Raw genomic sequence first — 13,658 nt, 5'->3', positions numbered from 1 at the left:
ATAAAAAATATTCGATTATTGGTTTCAATAAAATCAAGTTAATTATATGCGCATACATGTTACATGCAAGCCAGGCTCGTAATTGCAAGTCTTTAAATTTATTATCAAATACTTTGAGGAAAAAAGATAAAAATTTTGATTCTTTGTGCCTTGAGCTGGTATTTGTTTCAAAATCTTTAAATAGCAAACAGGTACGTATAATTAAAGTGATTATAATTTATTGTTTAAAATATCTTGGAAAAATTGTAATTAGAAATGCATACGTACTTGATTTTCCAAAAATCAATCGTAATCTCGAAATATATTCGTGCATTAAATTTTATGAAGTTTGAATAAATGCTCCCTCTCAACTCTCCACAGACTGCTGTTTTCGCGTACCTAACTTCCACTTCTGTTTACCCGCGATAAATATTGAAACTTTCAGTTTGCATGTAAAAGCCGTCAATCAAACGTCGAAATAAGTCGCTTTGCTGATTCACATAATTTCTTCTTTCTTAAGTTTCTTGTTAGAAAGTTGCGTCGAAGGAACTTTCCGAGTTTCATTGTTATATTTATTTTTTATCTTAAAGGTTTAAAATAAGATAAAAGACATGTGGCAAATCAAAATGAGAATTAATCGACACATAAAAATTGTGCGAATGTCCGACTAATAAATAGAATATCCAATAAATTTCAGTGATAAACATTAGTAATTTTTTTATTAATATTATTGATTAGTTTTATATAGAAGGATTGATTTGAGCATATGACACATGCTATAAATATTTGCAACCGTACAATTAAATATATTACTCATATTCTTAATCATTCTTGATATTACATAAAATGTACAATAATCAGAATAATTTATAATCTATTTTTGCTTTTCAATTTTCAAAACGCATCAAAATGAACAGAATCTTCGTAATTTCATTCTCGCCACATTGTAACAATAAATTATCATCTGTTGTTCTCAATAATTGAAATAAAATCTCATTTGAAAGATATAAAATTTTTCAACTACGTGATGACTAAAGAGAGCAAGAAAGAAAGAGAGAAGAAAGTGGAAGAAAGAAGCTACCAAGAAAAAAATATCCTGCTAGAAGGCAGAAACGATGAGGAAAGGGGAGCGGTCGGGGCGGGAGAAAATTTCACGAAAATGAGAAGAAAGAGAGAATCTTTCCTATTCCTAGTAGTACGAGTCGTACTTTGATCAGACGCAGTGGATTTACACTCACTCCCAGCAATTCTCCCGCTTCCTCTCGTCGCGTCGCACTACCTTTTTCTTTCTCGCGTATCTCACGTCGCTCTCTTATCCCTGTATCCCTCTTTCTTCATATCCTTGCCCCCATCTGTCGCGCTATAGCCAGCATACTCCGATGTCTTTGAAGAAGAACTCGTCGCGCGTCGCGGGCATTTCAGATACCCTTAGGCACAACCGGAAGTGCCGTAGCAATGCCATTACCTGCAGAAAAGAAACAGATACACGGATACAGCGAAGAAGGACAGAACGATGGAGACAAAAGGGAAACTACGAGAGAAAGAAAGGGGGGGGTGAGGTGTAGAGAAAGGAGGGAGGGTGAAAATACTGCAAAGAAAAGCGATCGCGACGAAATCCTTTTCTTCGCGAGAAAGACACGTACACGTCGTCGGTGTCTTTTCCGCGCCTTATCCAGCATACAAAACTTATAGCAGGTGACATTCGTGGGAAATGAGACACGAAACGAGATGTATGTCCCAAAAACAAGATACATTTTACGAGCGACTTGGTTTCCATTTCTCTATAAACTGAACGCTGCTTTCCCGTGTGCACGCGACGATAGATCCGTCTTGCGACTTACCTGCATACACTGTACACTTATCTAGGTTTCTTTCTAAAACAACGAGAGCCGCGTAGTGCATGCATTCTTTGCTATTAAATCTTGCGGATGTGGTTAGTTGCAGCGAAAGGAATATTTATTTTATTGTAATAATAACATATATCTATTTTTATATATGAGAATATGAAGGTAAAGGCGAAATGTTAAAAGGCGAGATATGATCAAGTATCGAAGGAAACTTTATTCTCGTAAGAGTTCAATATTTCTACAAAAAGTGTACATAGTACGAGAGAATATTTCCGTTTACTAAAGACGAAGATTCTGACGTAAGAAGGCGCACAAAAATGTCAAAGGAAAAGTGCATCCACATATGGTATGCGCTTAAGAATCTTGGCCTCTGAAGATTTATATACTCGCGTAAGAATGTGATTTAATAGGTATGTGTTCGATAAATATTCTTGGAATATTTATTCAAGGCATAAAAGATGGAGCCGAATATACTTCCAATGCGCAGATCATACTCCGGAATCTTTTATCGATTTCTTCAATTTTTAACACAATATCCAACATGTATAAAGCTAAGAATTTATAAAGACAATTTATAAAGGACGTGAATAATTTTATTACATTTTAGTATTTTTAGAAATATCAGTGCCTCTTAAAAACTGAAGAATAACCGTCCAAAAGTCATTGATGTTCTTTACAAAGTATTTTTATTTCTTATATCTGCATTTTGTATGGGTATTTTTGAGTTTACACAAAAAATTGACTTAATATTTATCTAGCCCTGAATATTAATACATCAAGGGCTCTGCGTTTAATTAGCTGCAGTAAAGCCGGCAACGGTCGACCAGAGACGTGATTGTAGCGAGTCGATCTCGAGGGGAGATAGAAGCATGGGGCAACAAGGGGAACGACGTGGTACGAGGCGTCGTCGGGCACGAAATGTTCCAGAATCTAAACTCTGAACTCGAGAATTTGTTCGTGCGAGGACGGAATTTGTCGGCGTGATCGCGTTGTGGGAGATACGATTATACCCGTGGCACGATTCCACCGGGAAGGTAATTTCTTTGTGGTTTTCTGTTGCAGATACAAGTCTATGGCTTTAATGCCGAACTGTATCACAACATGAGCGAGGCGCAGCATAAAAGTCAGGGACTGGTGGCGATCTCGTTAATGGTGCAGGTGAGTGAATTTTCCGTCCACCCGACGAAAGTTTCGTCCATTTTTCAAATTGTTTAAGTCCGTAAAAGTTTTCGCACGTATAACTTCCACGCTATAAATTTTTACAGTCATTTAATCTTATACATCATTAATAAAAACGTAATTAAATCGCACAGATATTAACTTTGCTGCATTCAGTAAAATTGAGAATGCATATGGTTCTGGAAGAATAAACAAAACGTGAAAAATAATTTAACATTAAATTTAAGATGTTGAGTGATATAAGAGTTTCTTTGAAATTTAAAGAATTAGGATTTAAAAATTAACAATATTGTTTAGTAATTATTTTTATTTCGCGATACCTGTGAAAATTTATAAGAAATATACATCGAGTTTAATTAGCAGGGTTTTAATTAAATGTAATAAAGCCGAGACAATGATCGACGAGAGACATATAACTTTATGTATGCAACAATGTATGCAATTAATATTACACATAACAATGTAAACTACTAAAAAATGCATATCCAAATTCATTTACATGGTAATCTATCGATTTCTAACTAAACCCTACGTTTAGTTAGGCGAGCCGCGTAAATTGATAATTATGTTGGTTGTTAACACCTTCGCCGCTTCCCATCCCCCGACTCTTGTCAAGCCATCGTGTTATGGCGAAACCGTTTCTAACATTGCAGGGCGCATATCGTGATGCTAACTTTCTCGACTTCGGACCGCACTTAGCTTCCCCTTACAAATGCATTCAGCGTATCAGAGATTACGGTAGTTAGCACGTGACAGACACTATGTAGCCTCGCTAATAACACTTGCCTTGCGAGGAATAAATGACGAATGTTCGATTACGTTAATTCCCTTAAACTCGCTAATTCTTCCGCGGGAATTTTTGTTGGAATTATATACACATCTAGATGAATTGCCAGAAAATAATTTGGTACAGTCTGACAAATTCTATAAAATTTCGAGAATAATACGTTGAAGGATGTAACAAATGTTTTCGACACGAGTAAAAACAACTTTAGAGAAATTCGCGTATAAGAGGTATGCGCGCGCGCGCGCATGTGCACAACAGGTAGACCAGTGAAGTTTCTCCAACGGGTATTAATTACATCACGAAGGCGAGGGCGAACATTAGCCGTTATTTTTTCAAGCAGCAAACCTCGGCAGCCCTTACATTTCCAACTAACAATATCATTATTATGGCATAATCATTTCGGTCGGGGGCTGCGCGCAAACACGCGGTAAGTTTTCCAAGACGCGCGGCGTTTAACACAGGAATAAATTCCAAAGTTTTGAGAGGAACCTTCTGGCCGGCTAAAGCTGTGTCGCGACTCTCCTTTATCCCTTGTTCGTTTCTTTCTTTTACGTCTTTTCTTACCTCGTCGGTCCATACCTTCTCATTTTTCTCGTTATAAACGCCAAATCGTACTTTTGACCGAGATCATTCTTTATAAAATAGACAATCACAATAATCACAAACACGCAAATCGACAAATCAACAATTTGTAAATTGTAATTTTTTGTAATTTTGCTTGATACACTGTTAAATATTAAAGAATGAAAATCAAATACCTGACCAAAAACCAATACCTTGAGTTAAATAAGATTTTGTTAATTTTAACTATGCGTGTCGAAATTTATTATTTTTACACAAAACAGTATTATCTCAACTCCTCCATTGGTTTAGTTAAATTAACATTGTTTTAATTAAATTAACGACATATTGAGTAGGAACAGTGGCTATCCATAGGAATGATTAAAAACGACTCAAATTGAGTATAATTTGACACTGCCAATTTAACAGTGTAGATTTTTATTATTAAAAAAACGCATCACTTTCTAAAATTATAAATTTTAGTGTTACAAGTTATATATATAAATAATAAAACGAAATTTTTACAATTCTCTTATCTAAATATGACAAAACGAAATTATTAATATGAGCTAAAATAGCCGATATAACGTAATATTGTAAGTGTAATTTGAAAATTGTATTACAGATATTTATAATATATAAATAACATGTATATATGTAATATGTAATATGTAATATAATATATAAATATCTGTAATATTATTTTCAAATTACACACAATATCACGTTACAATTTGTATCGCGTTTCATTACGCAGCATACTGCATTGTACTTTTTACAATAAATAAATTTGCTATTATATTTTTTTCTTCGCATGACAACAATATCGAATATATGAAATGTATATCTGTGCGTAAAGAATAAATCGGATAGTATCGATCAAAGCGAATACGATTTTAATATCATACAGAAAATAACGAACCGTTTTCCGTTCGTACTTTCCTTTTCGAATAACGGAATTATTATCGTGGAGCAATTATTTCGCTCATGGATAACCGCTCTCTCGAGCTTCCTCCAGATCATCTACAAACTGAATTTGCAACCTCCAATGGAATTATTATGCCGTTATCTCTTCCTTTACGATCTTCCTTTTCTATTTTTTGCTGATAGGAATCTACCCCATTAGTCCGTTATTACATCATTTGAACAAATATTATAATTAATGCATGATAAATTAGCTTTAATCTAATATTTAAATTTCTTGCTTGCTGACATTGTCGCAAGATTGAAAATGGAAGTAATCTTTCTCGATTAATTCGTACGAACAAATTTATACCTAAAAAATGAACTGCGAGGAAAAGAACTTTGCAAAGATAGAGGATCACACACAGAATTTTTTTAACAGTAAACTTTTATGAAATTTTATACCGCCAAATAGAATTAGACGAGAAACTACGTGTTTATAAAATATATGCATATATATATATATATATATATATATATATATATACACACACATGTTTTTCATTTGTAGTTAAAACCACGAATGGACTGAGTTTTCAGCTATGTTATTTAAACAGAAATAGAGAAACGTGAGCCAGCTCGTTCCCACATTTTCTGCCGCGGTAGAGAGCGGAATATTTTTCACGTATAATAATCTAAAATGAAAAAGATTATCGTCACGTGATGCATTTCTCCTCCCACTTCTCTCTTTCCTGTAAAGGGTGCGATATAAAACATGCAATAACCACTGCCGACCTGAACTGTATTTATCTCCAGAATAACTTTGAAACTTTCAGCGACGACCTTCTGTCTCCTGCGCCATCTCGCTCGCACCCTCTTTCGGCGAGCGCCCTTTTCCCGTCCGTTTTCCGCTCTCTTTAGCAACTTAGCCTTCGAAACCGCGGCGTAACGAAGACGAACGAAATAAGAGTGGAAAAGAGAGAAAGAAGGAGAGAAGCTGTATGCGTTGCAGCGACTATGCGTCATAACGACGCACTTTGACTCCGCTTGCAGCCGTCGACGAACGACAGCAACTTCTGAATATTTTTAAGAGGGATGTTTACGAGCGCTTTAAGGCGACGACGATGGCTGTAAGACGATGAAAAGGGTTCGTCGACGCGATAATACCGAACATAATAGCGCGCTTTTTCCGCTAGAATTTACAGCCGCGCCTCTACGTGCGCTTTTACATTAGCTCTCGTTTGCTTGCCAGCCCGTCTGCTGATTAATATGACAGATAAGTATAAATATTCATGATCCGGCTCCCGCAGAGATAATGCAAAAGATTTTTCGGTTGCTATATATTCCATAGTGGATTAGTATTCCATCGGAAGAAAAATATTAGAAGAAAAATCGAAAAATTTTGATTAATTGAAATTGCTCAGTCAAAATGATTTTATTTAGTTATAATTGCGCTATGGATTAATGTTGAATTAAACGTTATAATATATAGAAAGTCGCGCGACGCTTCGGATGTGTGACGAAATGAGAGGGAGTTAAATGTTATTATAAATTAAAATCCGCATAAATAGAGAACACTTTAGGTGACCGCGAAATATATTTTCGCATTATAAATTCCAATGAGAGCAAAATATAAACCCGGGCAAATGCAGCGGTTGCACGTCCGAAAAGGTCAGTGTTTTGAATAATCCCATTGCGGCATCATCCTTCCTGGAAACCTTTAACAGGTGCTCGATCTCCCGACGAATAGATCGTAAAGGCGTGTCTAGAGGCAACGGGGTTGACGACTGTAATTCAAACGGATTATACCCTGGGGTGTCTGAGGGATGAGATCCAAATGAGTCGGTACCTCGGTGATACACCGTCGGTATTTCTGCGATCTCAGACCTAAACGAACTCCCGTCGACGTTTTAACGCGCAACGCCGGAAACTTTCAAAGCGTCAATACTCCGTAAAACTCCGTAATGCGCTAACATGTTGTTCTGAATTTCAACATCAAAGGAACGATTCGTTATAATAGACGCAGCTTGATGAATAAACTCATTGCGATTTTTATAATTCGCGCAATTATGCGACAATTGACGCGATTATGCGCCACTTTTACGTTTGGCCTTGCGACCGTTGCGACGTGTAAATAGCGCGTGCAGTCGTCGTGACAATTGCTTTGTGGAATGCGAGAAGGTCAGAGAGAAATTACAGCGACTAAATGGAATCGAAAGTTTCTTGGAAAGAGAAACGGGGGAATCGCGACCTACGACCTAAAATCTGTGAGGTGTATAAGCGTCATGCTGGAAAGCTATTGGGAAAAAAAAGTTTCGGAACCCCCCCCCCCCCGTTCGAGCGAGGTGGAAAAAGTTTACTCGCAACACACGCGACTCCAGCGACTTTATTTTCGCGAATTGCTTGTGATTCATCGCAAAGGTAAATTACGTACAAACACGAATTCGTGATATTAAAAGAGCGAAATTTGCATGTAAAACAGTTAATTTCTTTTCGTTCTTTTGAAAGTAAAAGGCTCGATTTGATCAATTGTAGCGAATTGTGATTATAATTAAGAGCGCATCGCACTATCCTTTCTTCGGTGGACAAATATCCTTTAGTCAAATGACTAGCATGGCCAGTTGTTTATCACTTTAACTGCTGCGAGGAAATTGCTAACCCGTAATTACGCTACGCGTCAATTTAGCGCGGCTGTCAGTCAGTATAGTCCTGATCTAATGACAAAAGACGGGACTTCCGCGCTATCAAACGGAAGGAGAAATTCGGTCGGCACGAAGGATCCTTGTGTTCCTGCGAGAGACGGAGAGAGGGAGGGAGAGGATGAATGAATCGGGCTTGCTAATTCCCCACGTCCGTCGGGTGGACTGCATAATATGACGCGAAGCCGAGCACTGGCTGTTCCCTGCACCGACCGGTTCCAGGGCAATACACTTTATCTGCGATCATCGTAGCGCGGCCAGAAGTGAGACCAGAAGGACCTCGTCGCGCGATCGATACGATCTCAGGACGGGGCGTCGTCGTTGGAGCTTGTTTATTGCCCAACTGCCGCGGAAATTACGAAGCTACAATTACAAATTAGTGTACAGTTGATTTGCCAAACAAGTAACAACATGCTGACGGCGTAAGCCGCAACTGCAGACCGGATTTAACTAGATAGACTTTGGTCGTGCCATGTTGGGATTTAATGCAGCTGATTTCGCAGTATTTTACATTGGATGTTGGACATATAAACGCAAACGGTGAATTAATAACGGTAAATTAAATATATTTTTAGGAAACTTTTTTAGTAATTAATTTAAACGAAGCAACAATGAAATCGGAAAAAACATACATTATCGTTAATAATTTTCGATGTAGAAAGAGAAATGTGCTTCTCGTTTACTTTTAATAAATATTTTCTAGATTTATATTTTTTGTTGAAAATTCAAATGTTCGTGAAACATTATTCGGCAAGTGTCGTGCATGTGAACAATGTCCAGTACGTGTTACAAAATTTCATCGTATCGGCGATAAAAAAAACTTTCTTTTGATTAAATGAATATGAAGAAATCATGATTACCGCGAATTTTCTCAGTTAAGTTTATCCTAGAGCGACGAGATTAAGAACGTTTAAGGACGGCCGTCATTGAGATTAATTCTCTTAGCTCATAATTAAGATTAGGGTCCCTTTATTACAAGAAATTTAAACGGAGATTAAACCGTCGGCGTCCGCTTACCTGTCTCGCAACTGAATCTCGATTACGTCCTATGTAATTCTCAAGTGTCTGGATTAAGAGGTAAAACAGTCGCCGCCTCTTTACATAACTTATAGCTCCTGATAAATTCAATAGTATTATATCCATTTAGCCGATAATTGTTGTATCATAAAACGCTATGAAATCTTATGAAACAAATATATAAAACATCTGCGAGATATAAAGTCTGCACTCGAATATTAACTTCTTCTTAAAACATTTAAATCGCAGAGTCTACGATATTTTAAAATACCAATTTAATTATCGTAAAGTACATTTTACGTAAACGAGGAGGGATCTCAAAATCTCAATATTACAACCAAAAATATTATATAATGCATTTTTAATGTACTTTATATTTACACGCGATTTTTTTCTTTGCTATAATGATATATATATAATCGATGTTATCAAAGGTTAATGGAGACATTGTTTCTCTATTATTCGTTCACAGTAGCTCTTTTGTAAAACGTTCTCTTATGCGGTAACATCATTGATAGTTTTAATTAACGATTATCCATAAATCTGGATACTGAAGTATATACGTCCATTATAAAGAGAAGTACCTCTGCCGCGCGCGCAATTCCATCCCCGATCGTATCTCACTTCATTTTATCCATCTTCTTATCTCCCTTGTTTACCTCTATTTACGGAATAGAGAGACGAGGCGGAGGCGGCGATAATAATTTTGTGCCACGGAATAGGGAAACGGCGAAACTTTTGATCGACGGCGGACCCACGCGGCCGCGCCGCGCAGATCAACTTTTATTATTTATAGTTACTTTAAAGTCCACGGTCGGTTTAGTCAGGGGTTTTACGGTTACCTTTAATGGCGCCCAGTGTAGAACTTTCGAAACGACTCTTTGCCTTCACCTCTTTATGCGGTGCACTTAGCACCGACCGAGCAACCCCTTTTCATGGGAAATCGATGGAAAACGTATCAGGGCGGAGAAAATGGCGCGGGGGACAGGGGCAGAATGGCGAAGGACACATCGCCGACGCGACGGTGCATGCGGCGGGCGGGTGTTGGTGCTGGTGATGGTGATGATGGTGATGTTACGTGCGGTATAAGGTGTCACTGTCGTTTAGCCGGATACACAAAGAAAGCTGTTTTCTGTTTCAGCTCGGCGAGGTGTTAAATCCCGAGCTGCAGATCATCACCAGCGTGTTCAGCAAGGTCATACATCGAGGTGAGTACAATACATCGCGGAGGGAGGCATAAATCGCTTTCTCCTACGCTCTTTTCCTAAATCAAGCTGGAAATTCTGTCGTCATCCTTGACTCTCTATTGCGTAATATCACGCTCGCTTGTATCTCGTTCAACGACGTGATAACTTTTTTTCCTCTTAACCCCGCAACTTCGAGGTCTTACTGGATGAGATAGCTTTTCCTTTGTGTGCGCGTAATGCCCATTTGGCTACGATCTCGTTCCTCTCATATACGCGGTACATCTTAAAGTGATATTAAACAACATCGAATCCTAATTTTTGTAATTTCGTTATTAATTATATGAGTAAATATAAATAATTTATATACGTTGCCGCATTTCCCGTCCGAGCAAATAGCCTCATAATTGGCGAAGAGTATATTTACAAAAGTAAATCGCATGTGTCGTGTTTAAACGTTGCTCCATTATTTCCTTAAACAACCAAAAACTTGTGAAATGTGTAATAATTGGCATACGAAATGTGTAATTTTATGTTGGAAAAGACCTGATTTTGAAAGTAACAGTAAATTTTAATGCATCCATATTTATGCAAAATTGCAATCGGCGTTCTGATCTCTTCGATGCTAATGAATGCAGGTGGTTATTGATGTCGAGACAAATCAAGCGACGTGTAATAATTATCTATTCGTGATCGCTCTTTCATTGGTGCTTTTTACAATGTACGTCGGACGATGCGATGTAACGACAGACGACGTAACTATGCCGTATTGTGTCGCCGGAACGTAAATCCTGAACAAGCTGTGCGCAGCTCGATACTAATTTCCTACCCCAACTAGATGTGTCATTGAAATCGTCTCGACGTACTCCACATCGAAGGAACCTAATATATGGCTCTGCACACTGGCGGATCCTAGAGGGGTGTTTTGGTGTTAAAACTTCCAAATAAGAAAAAGTTTTTTGAGCTCTGTTTTGTGAGTTCTGTTTAAAAATGTAGCACAAAATGCATTAATATTAAAGCAGGCTCTATAAGAAATTTCACCGCGTCCTCTCATTGATCCTGGAGTAAAAGCTAAGCGTGATACTAAAAAAAAATATCAAACCAAATATAACAAAAATAATTTTGCCGAAACACTCCCCATTATCGACAGCAGGATCCGCTAGTGGCATAAGAGATGAAACTTCGGAAAATAATGAGATCTAATTATCTCGTATATATAGATCTAGATGGAAATTCAATATCCCTAAATATTTTAAGGAGGAAAAAATACTGGACTATTTTATAGAAATAGATTTTTTATTCTTGGCATTTATTGGTGAAAAAAAAATATATATATCTTGATATATATACACACAAAAATATATTTTCTTTACATTTTAGTTTCACCAAAGTTATTTCTACAAAGTTATCACATTATTTTTGTTTTCACGAACATCAATATCCGATCGCGACTTATGTTCGTAAGAGAGATGAATCAGAGATATCTAAATATGTTAGAAAACCAAAATCAGAAAGTTTTCTCGAGCCAAACGCACTTAGTATCGGCGGTAACCGAAATTCTCGATTCGTTTGACGTCGCCTGAAAATTCTGAAAGACGAGGCTGCAATTAGTGAGCTCCCGTTAAAAGACTAGTCTGCGAAAAATGTGGCGCGGGTGAGGGTCAGATATGCGGTTTCGCGATGAATACGCGCTTCACGCATCGGATACTCGCAGAGAGCTTCGAACGGAGAGTTGCCCGGATGCTGCGGTTCGCCGGAGTAACCGCGGATAATAAATAAAACGCCGTTGGGAGGAGAGAAGAGTGTCGGTTTTGCCGGTGATACTCGGATGAGGCTTAGAGGGGCGGCGACGGTGGCGGCGGTGGCGGCGGCAGCGACGGCTGTAGCGGATGGCACTCGAGTCGAGAGTGAAAAGTCGAGAGCGGGGGCCTCTACGAGGAGGAAAAAGACGAAGGGGACGAAATGACTCTCTTAAGATAACGAGTCACTTCCTCGACCCACCGAGTATTCGCGCCAGCGGAGGCGTTTATGTCGCCGTAGGATAGAGTGAAAAGCACCCTTTTCTCTCTAATCTTAAGTTGGAATTTATAAGAACGATGAGTTATCATATCCGGTTGGATAAGTAATGGATGCTTTCCGGAGAGCCGTCTCTAAACACAGTTAATAACTCTCTTTCATATCTTTTAAAATATAGGATCTGTATGTCCAATGACTTTGCACGTTTAATTTGTAAATGAGTATAACACGATAATTTTTTTTTTAAGAACTATATCCTGAAAGTCATCCCTTTTATCGCGTAATGTCTCGCATACTTATAAATAATTATCGCAGGGATCGTTTGTATCGTAATACGAGGATTATAAATACGCGTTCCATTGAGAATGACAAAAAGTAAAAGTAGCAGCGTGAGTATGAATAACGAGAAAGCGTTTTAGCGGAGAGCAAGAGTAATGAAGAAAATGCGAACCGACGGTGTAAATTACTTACAGTAATGCTTTCCCGTGCATCGAAGTAAGCGAAACAATGCTACTAGACAACTAGTTAATAAATTTCCAGCTTTCTAATTACCATAGAGTAATTAGTATATTTTCTCTTAAAAAGAGATAATCGTTGAGCTACGTCTCTTTGTTTTTTTTTCGCGAGTAATTGTAATTTACAATATTTAAAATAATAAATTGCTTGTATCAATATTTATCTGGCATTTCGTGGGTGCTGTCGCAACCATACATTTGTTAATATAACGTTATTATATATTTTTTATTATATTGTACGTTTTTTTCAAAGTATTTAACATTATATATAATTCTGCTATAGCAATTTTTATATTAATCTGATTTTATCGCTTTCATATCATTATATACGGGCAATGCGACATTCGCGTAATATCACGCAAATTATAATTAACTCAACTATGCTAAACACTGAAGCGGAAGAAAATTGTAGCGTTGTGTCAAAGCGCCGCGATAACGCGCGCGCGCGGGCGCGTTATACCGGAGCGTGAATTGAGTCGCTGTAGGTAGCGGCGCGTTTATATCATCACGATCCGTCCGCGATTTTTCATAACTTGTCTCGGCGAATTAACGCCCGTCAGAGCCTCGTTACGATATTAAAATTAAATGGATGGCGCGCATAATGGATTATAGCGCTCGCGCCGCTGCGTCAAGAACGGGCGCGAGCGCGATCCGCCGTTTTGATGCATCGCGCCGCGCCGCGACTTACGGACGCAAATTGCGCCCGACATAAAATCGAAATATGATTCCCTCTCCTTCGCACGGTCTTTCTCCCTTTCTGCCTTTCTCTCTTCTCCCGCAGATTCCATCGGCGCAACGAACTTCCTCCCGCGATTTGCATCCGCGCATCCGCCGCCGCGCCGTCTCGCGCGCGCGCCCGCGACGGCAAGAAAAGCGCCTCGTTCCTCGTTCAACTTGCGTGGCATAATTCTGCGAATGCCACGGCTGGTTGCATTGCTCGACGAGGAAGAAAATAAACTTTACAGCCAAGT

The 13,658-nt window shown here is 38.4% G+C and overlaps 1 protein-coding gene across 3 annotated transcripts in view; it reads left to right on the top strand.

The window, feature by feature from the left end:
* Carpa (Carbonic anhydrase-related protein A) overlaps positions 1 to 13,658 on the top strand; it is a 127,856-nt gene that overhangs the window by 102,037 nt on the left and 12,161 nt on the right. For all 3 annotated transcript variants that reach the window (XM_071790333.1, XM_071790330.1, XM_071790332.1), the window contains exons 5-6: positions 2,889 to 2,984; positions 10,114 to 10,180. In XM_071790333.1, the coding sequence (XP_071646434.1) occupies positions 2,889 to 2,984; positions 10,114 to 10,180 (163 nt within the window). The remainder of the gene's footprint in view (positions 1 to 2,888; positions 2,985 to 10,113; positions 10,181 to 13,658) is intronic.

This window comes from Temnothorax longispinosus, chromosome 10 (assembly GCF_030848805.1).
Source record: "Temnothorax longispinosus isolate EJ_2023e chromosome 10, Tlon_JGU_v1, whole genome shotgun sequence".
Lineage (NCBI taxonomy): Eukaryota > Metazoa > Arthropoda > Insecta > Hymenoptera > Formicidae > Temnothorax > Temnothorax longispinosus.
The sequence above is the reverse complement of the archived record's forward strand: the minus strand, read 5'-3'. Positions and strand labels throughout refer to the sequence as shown.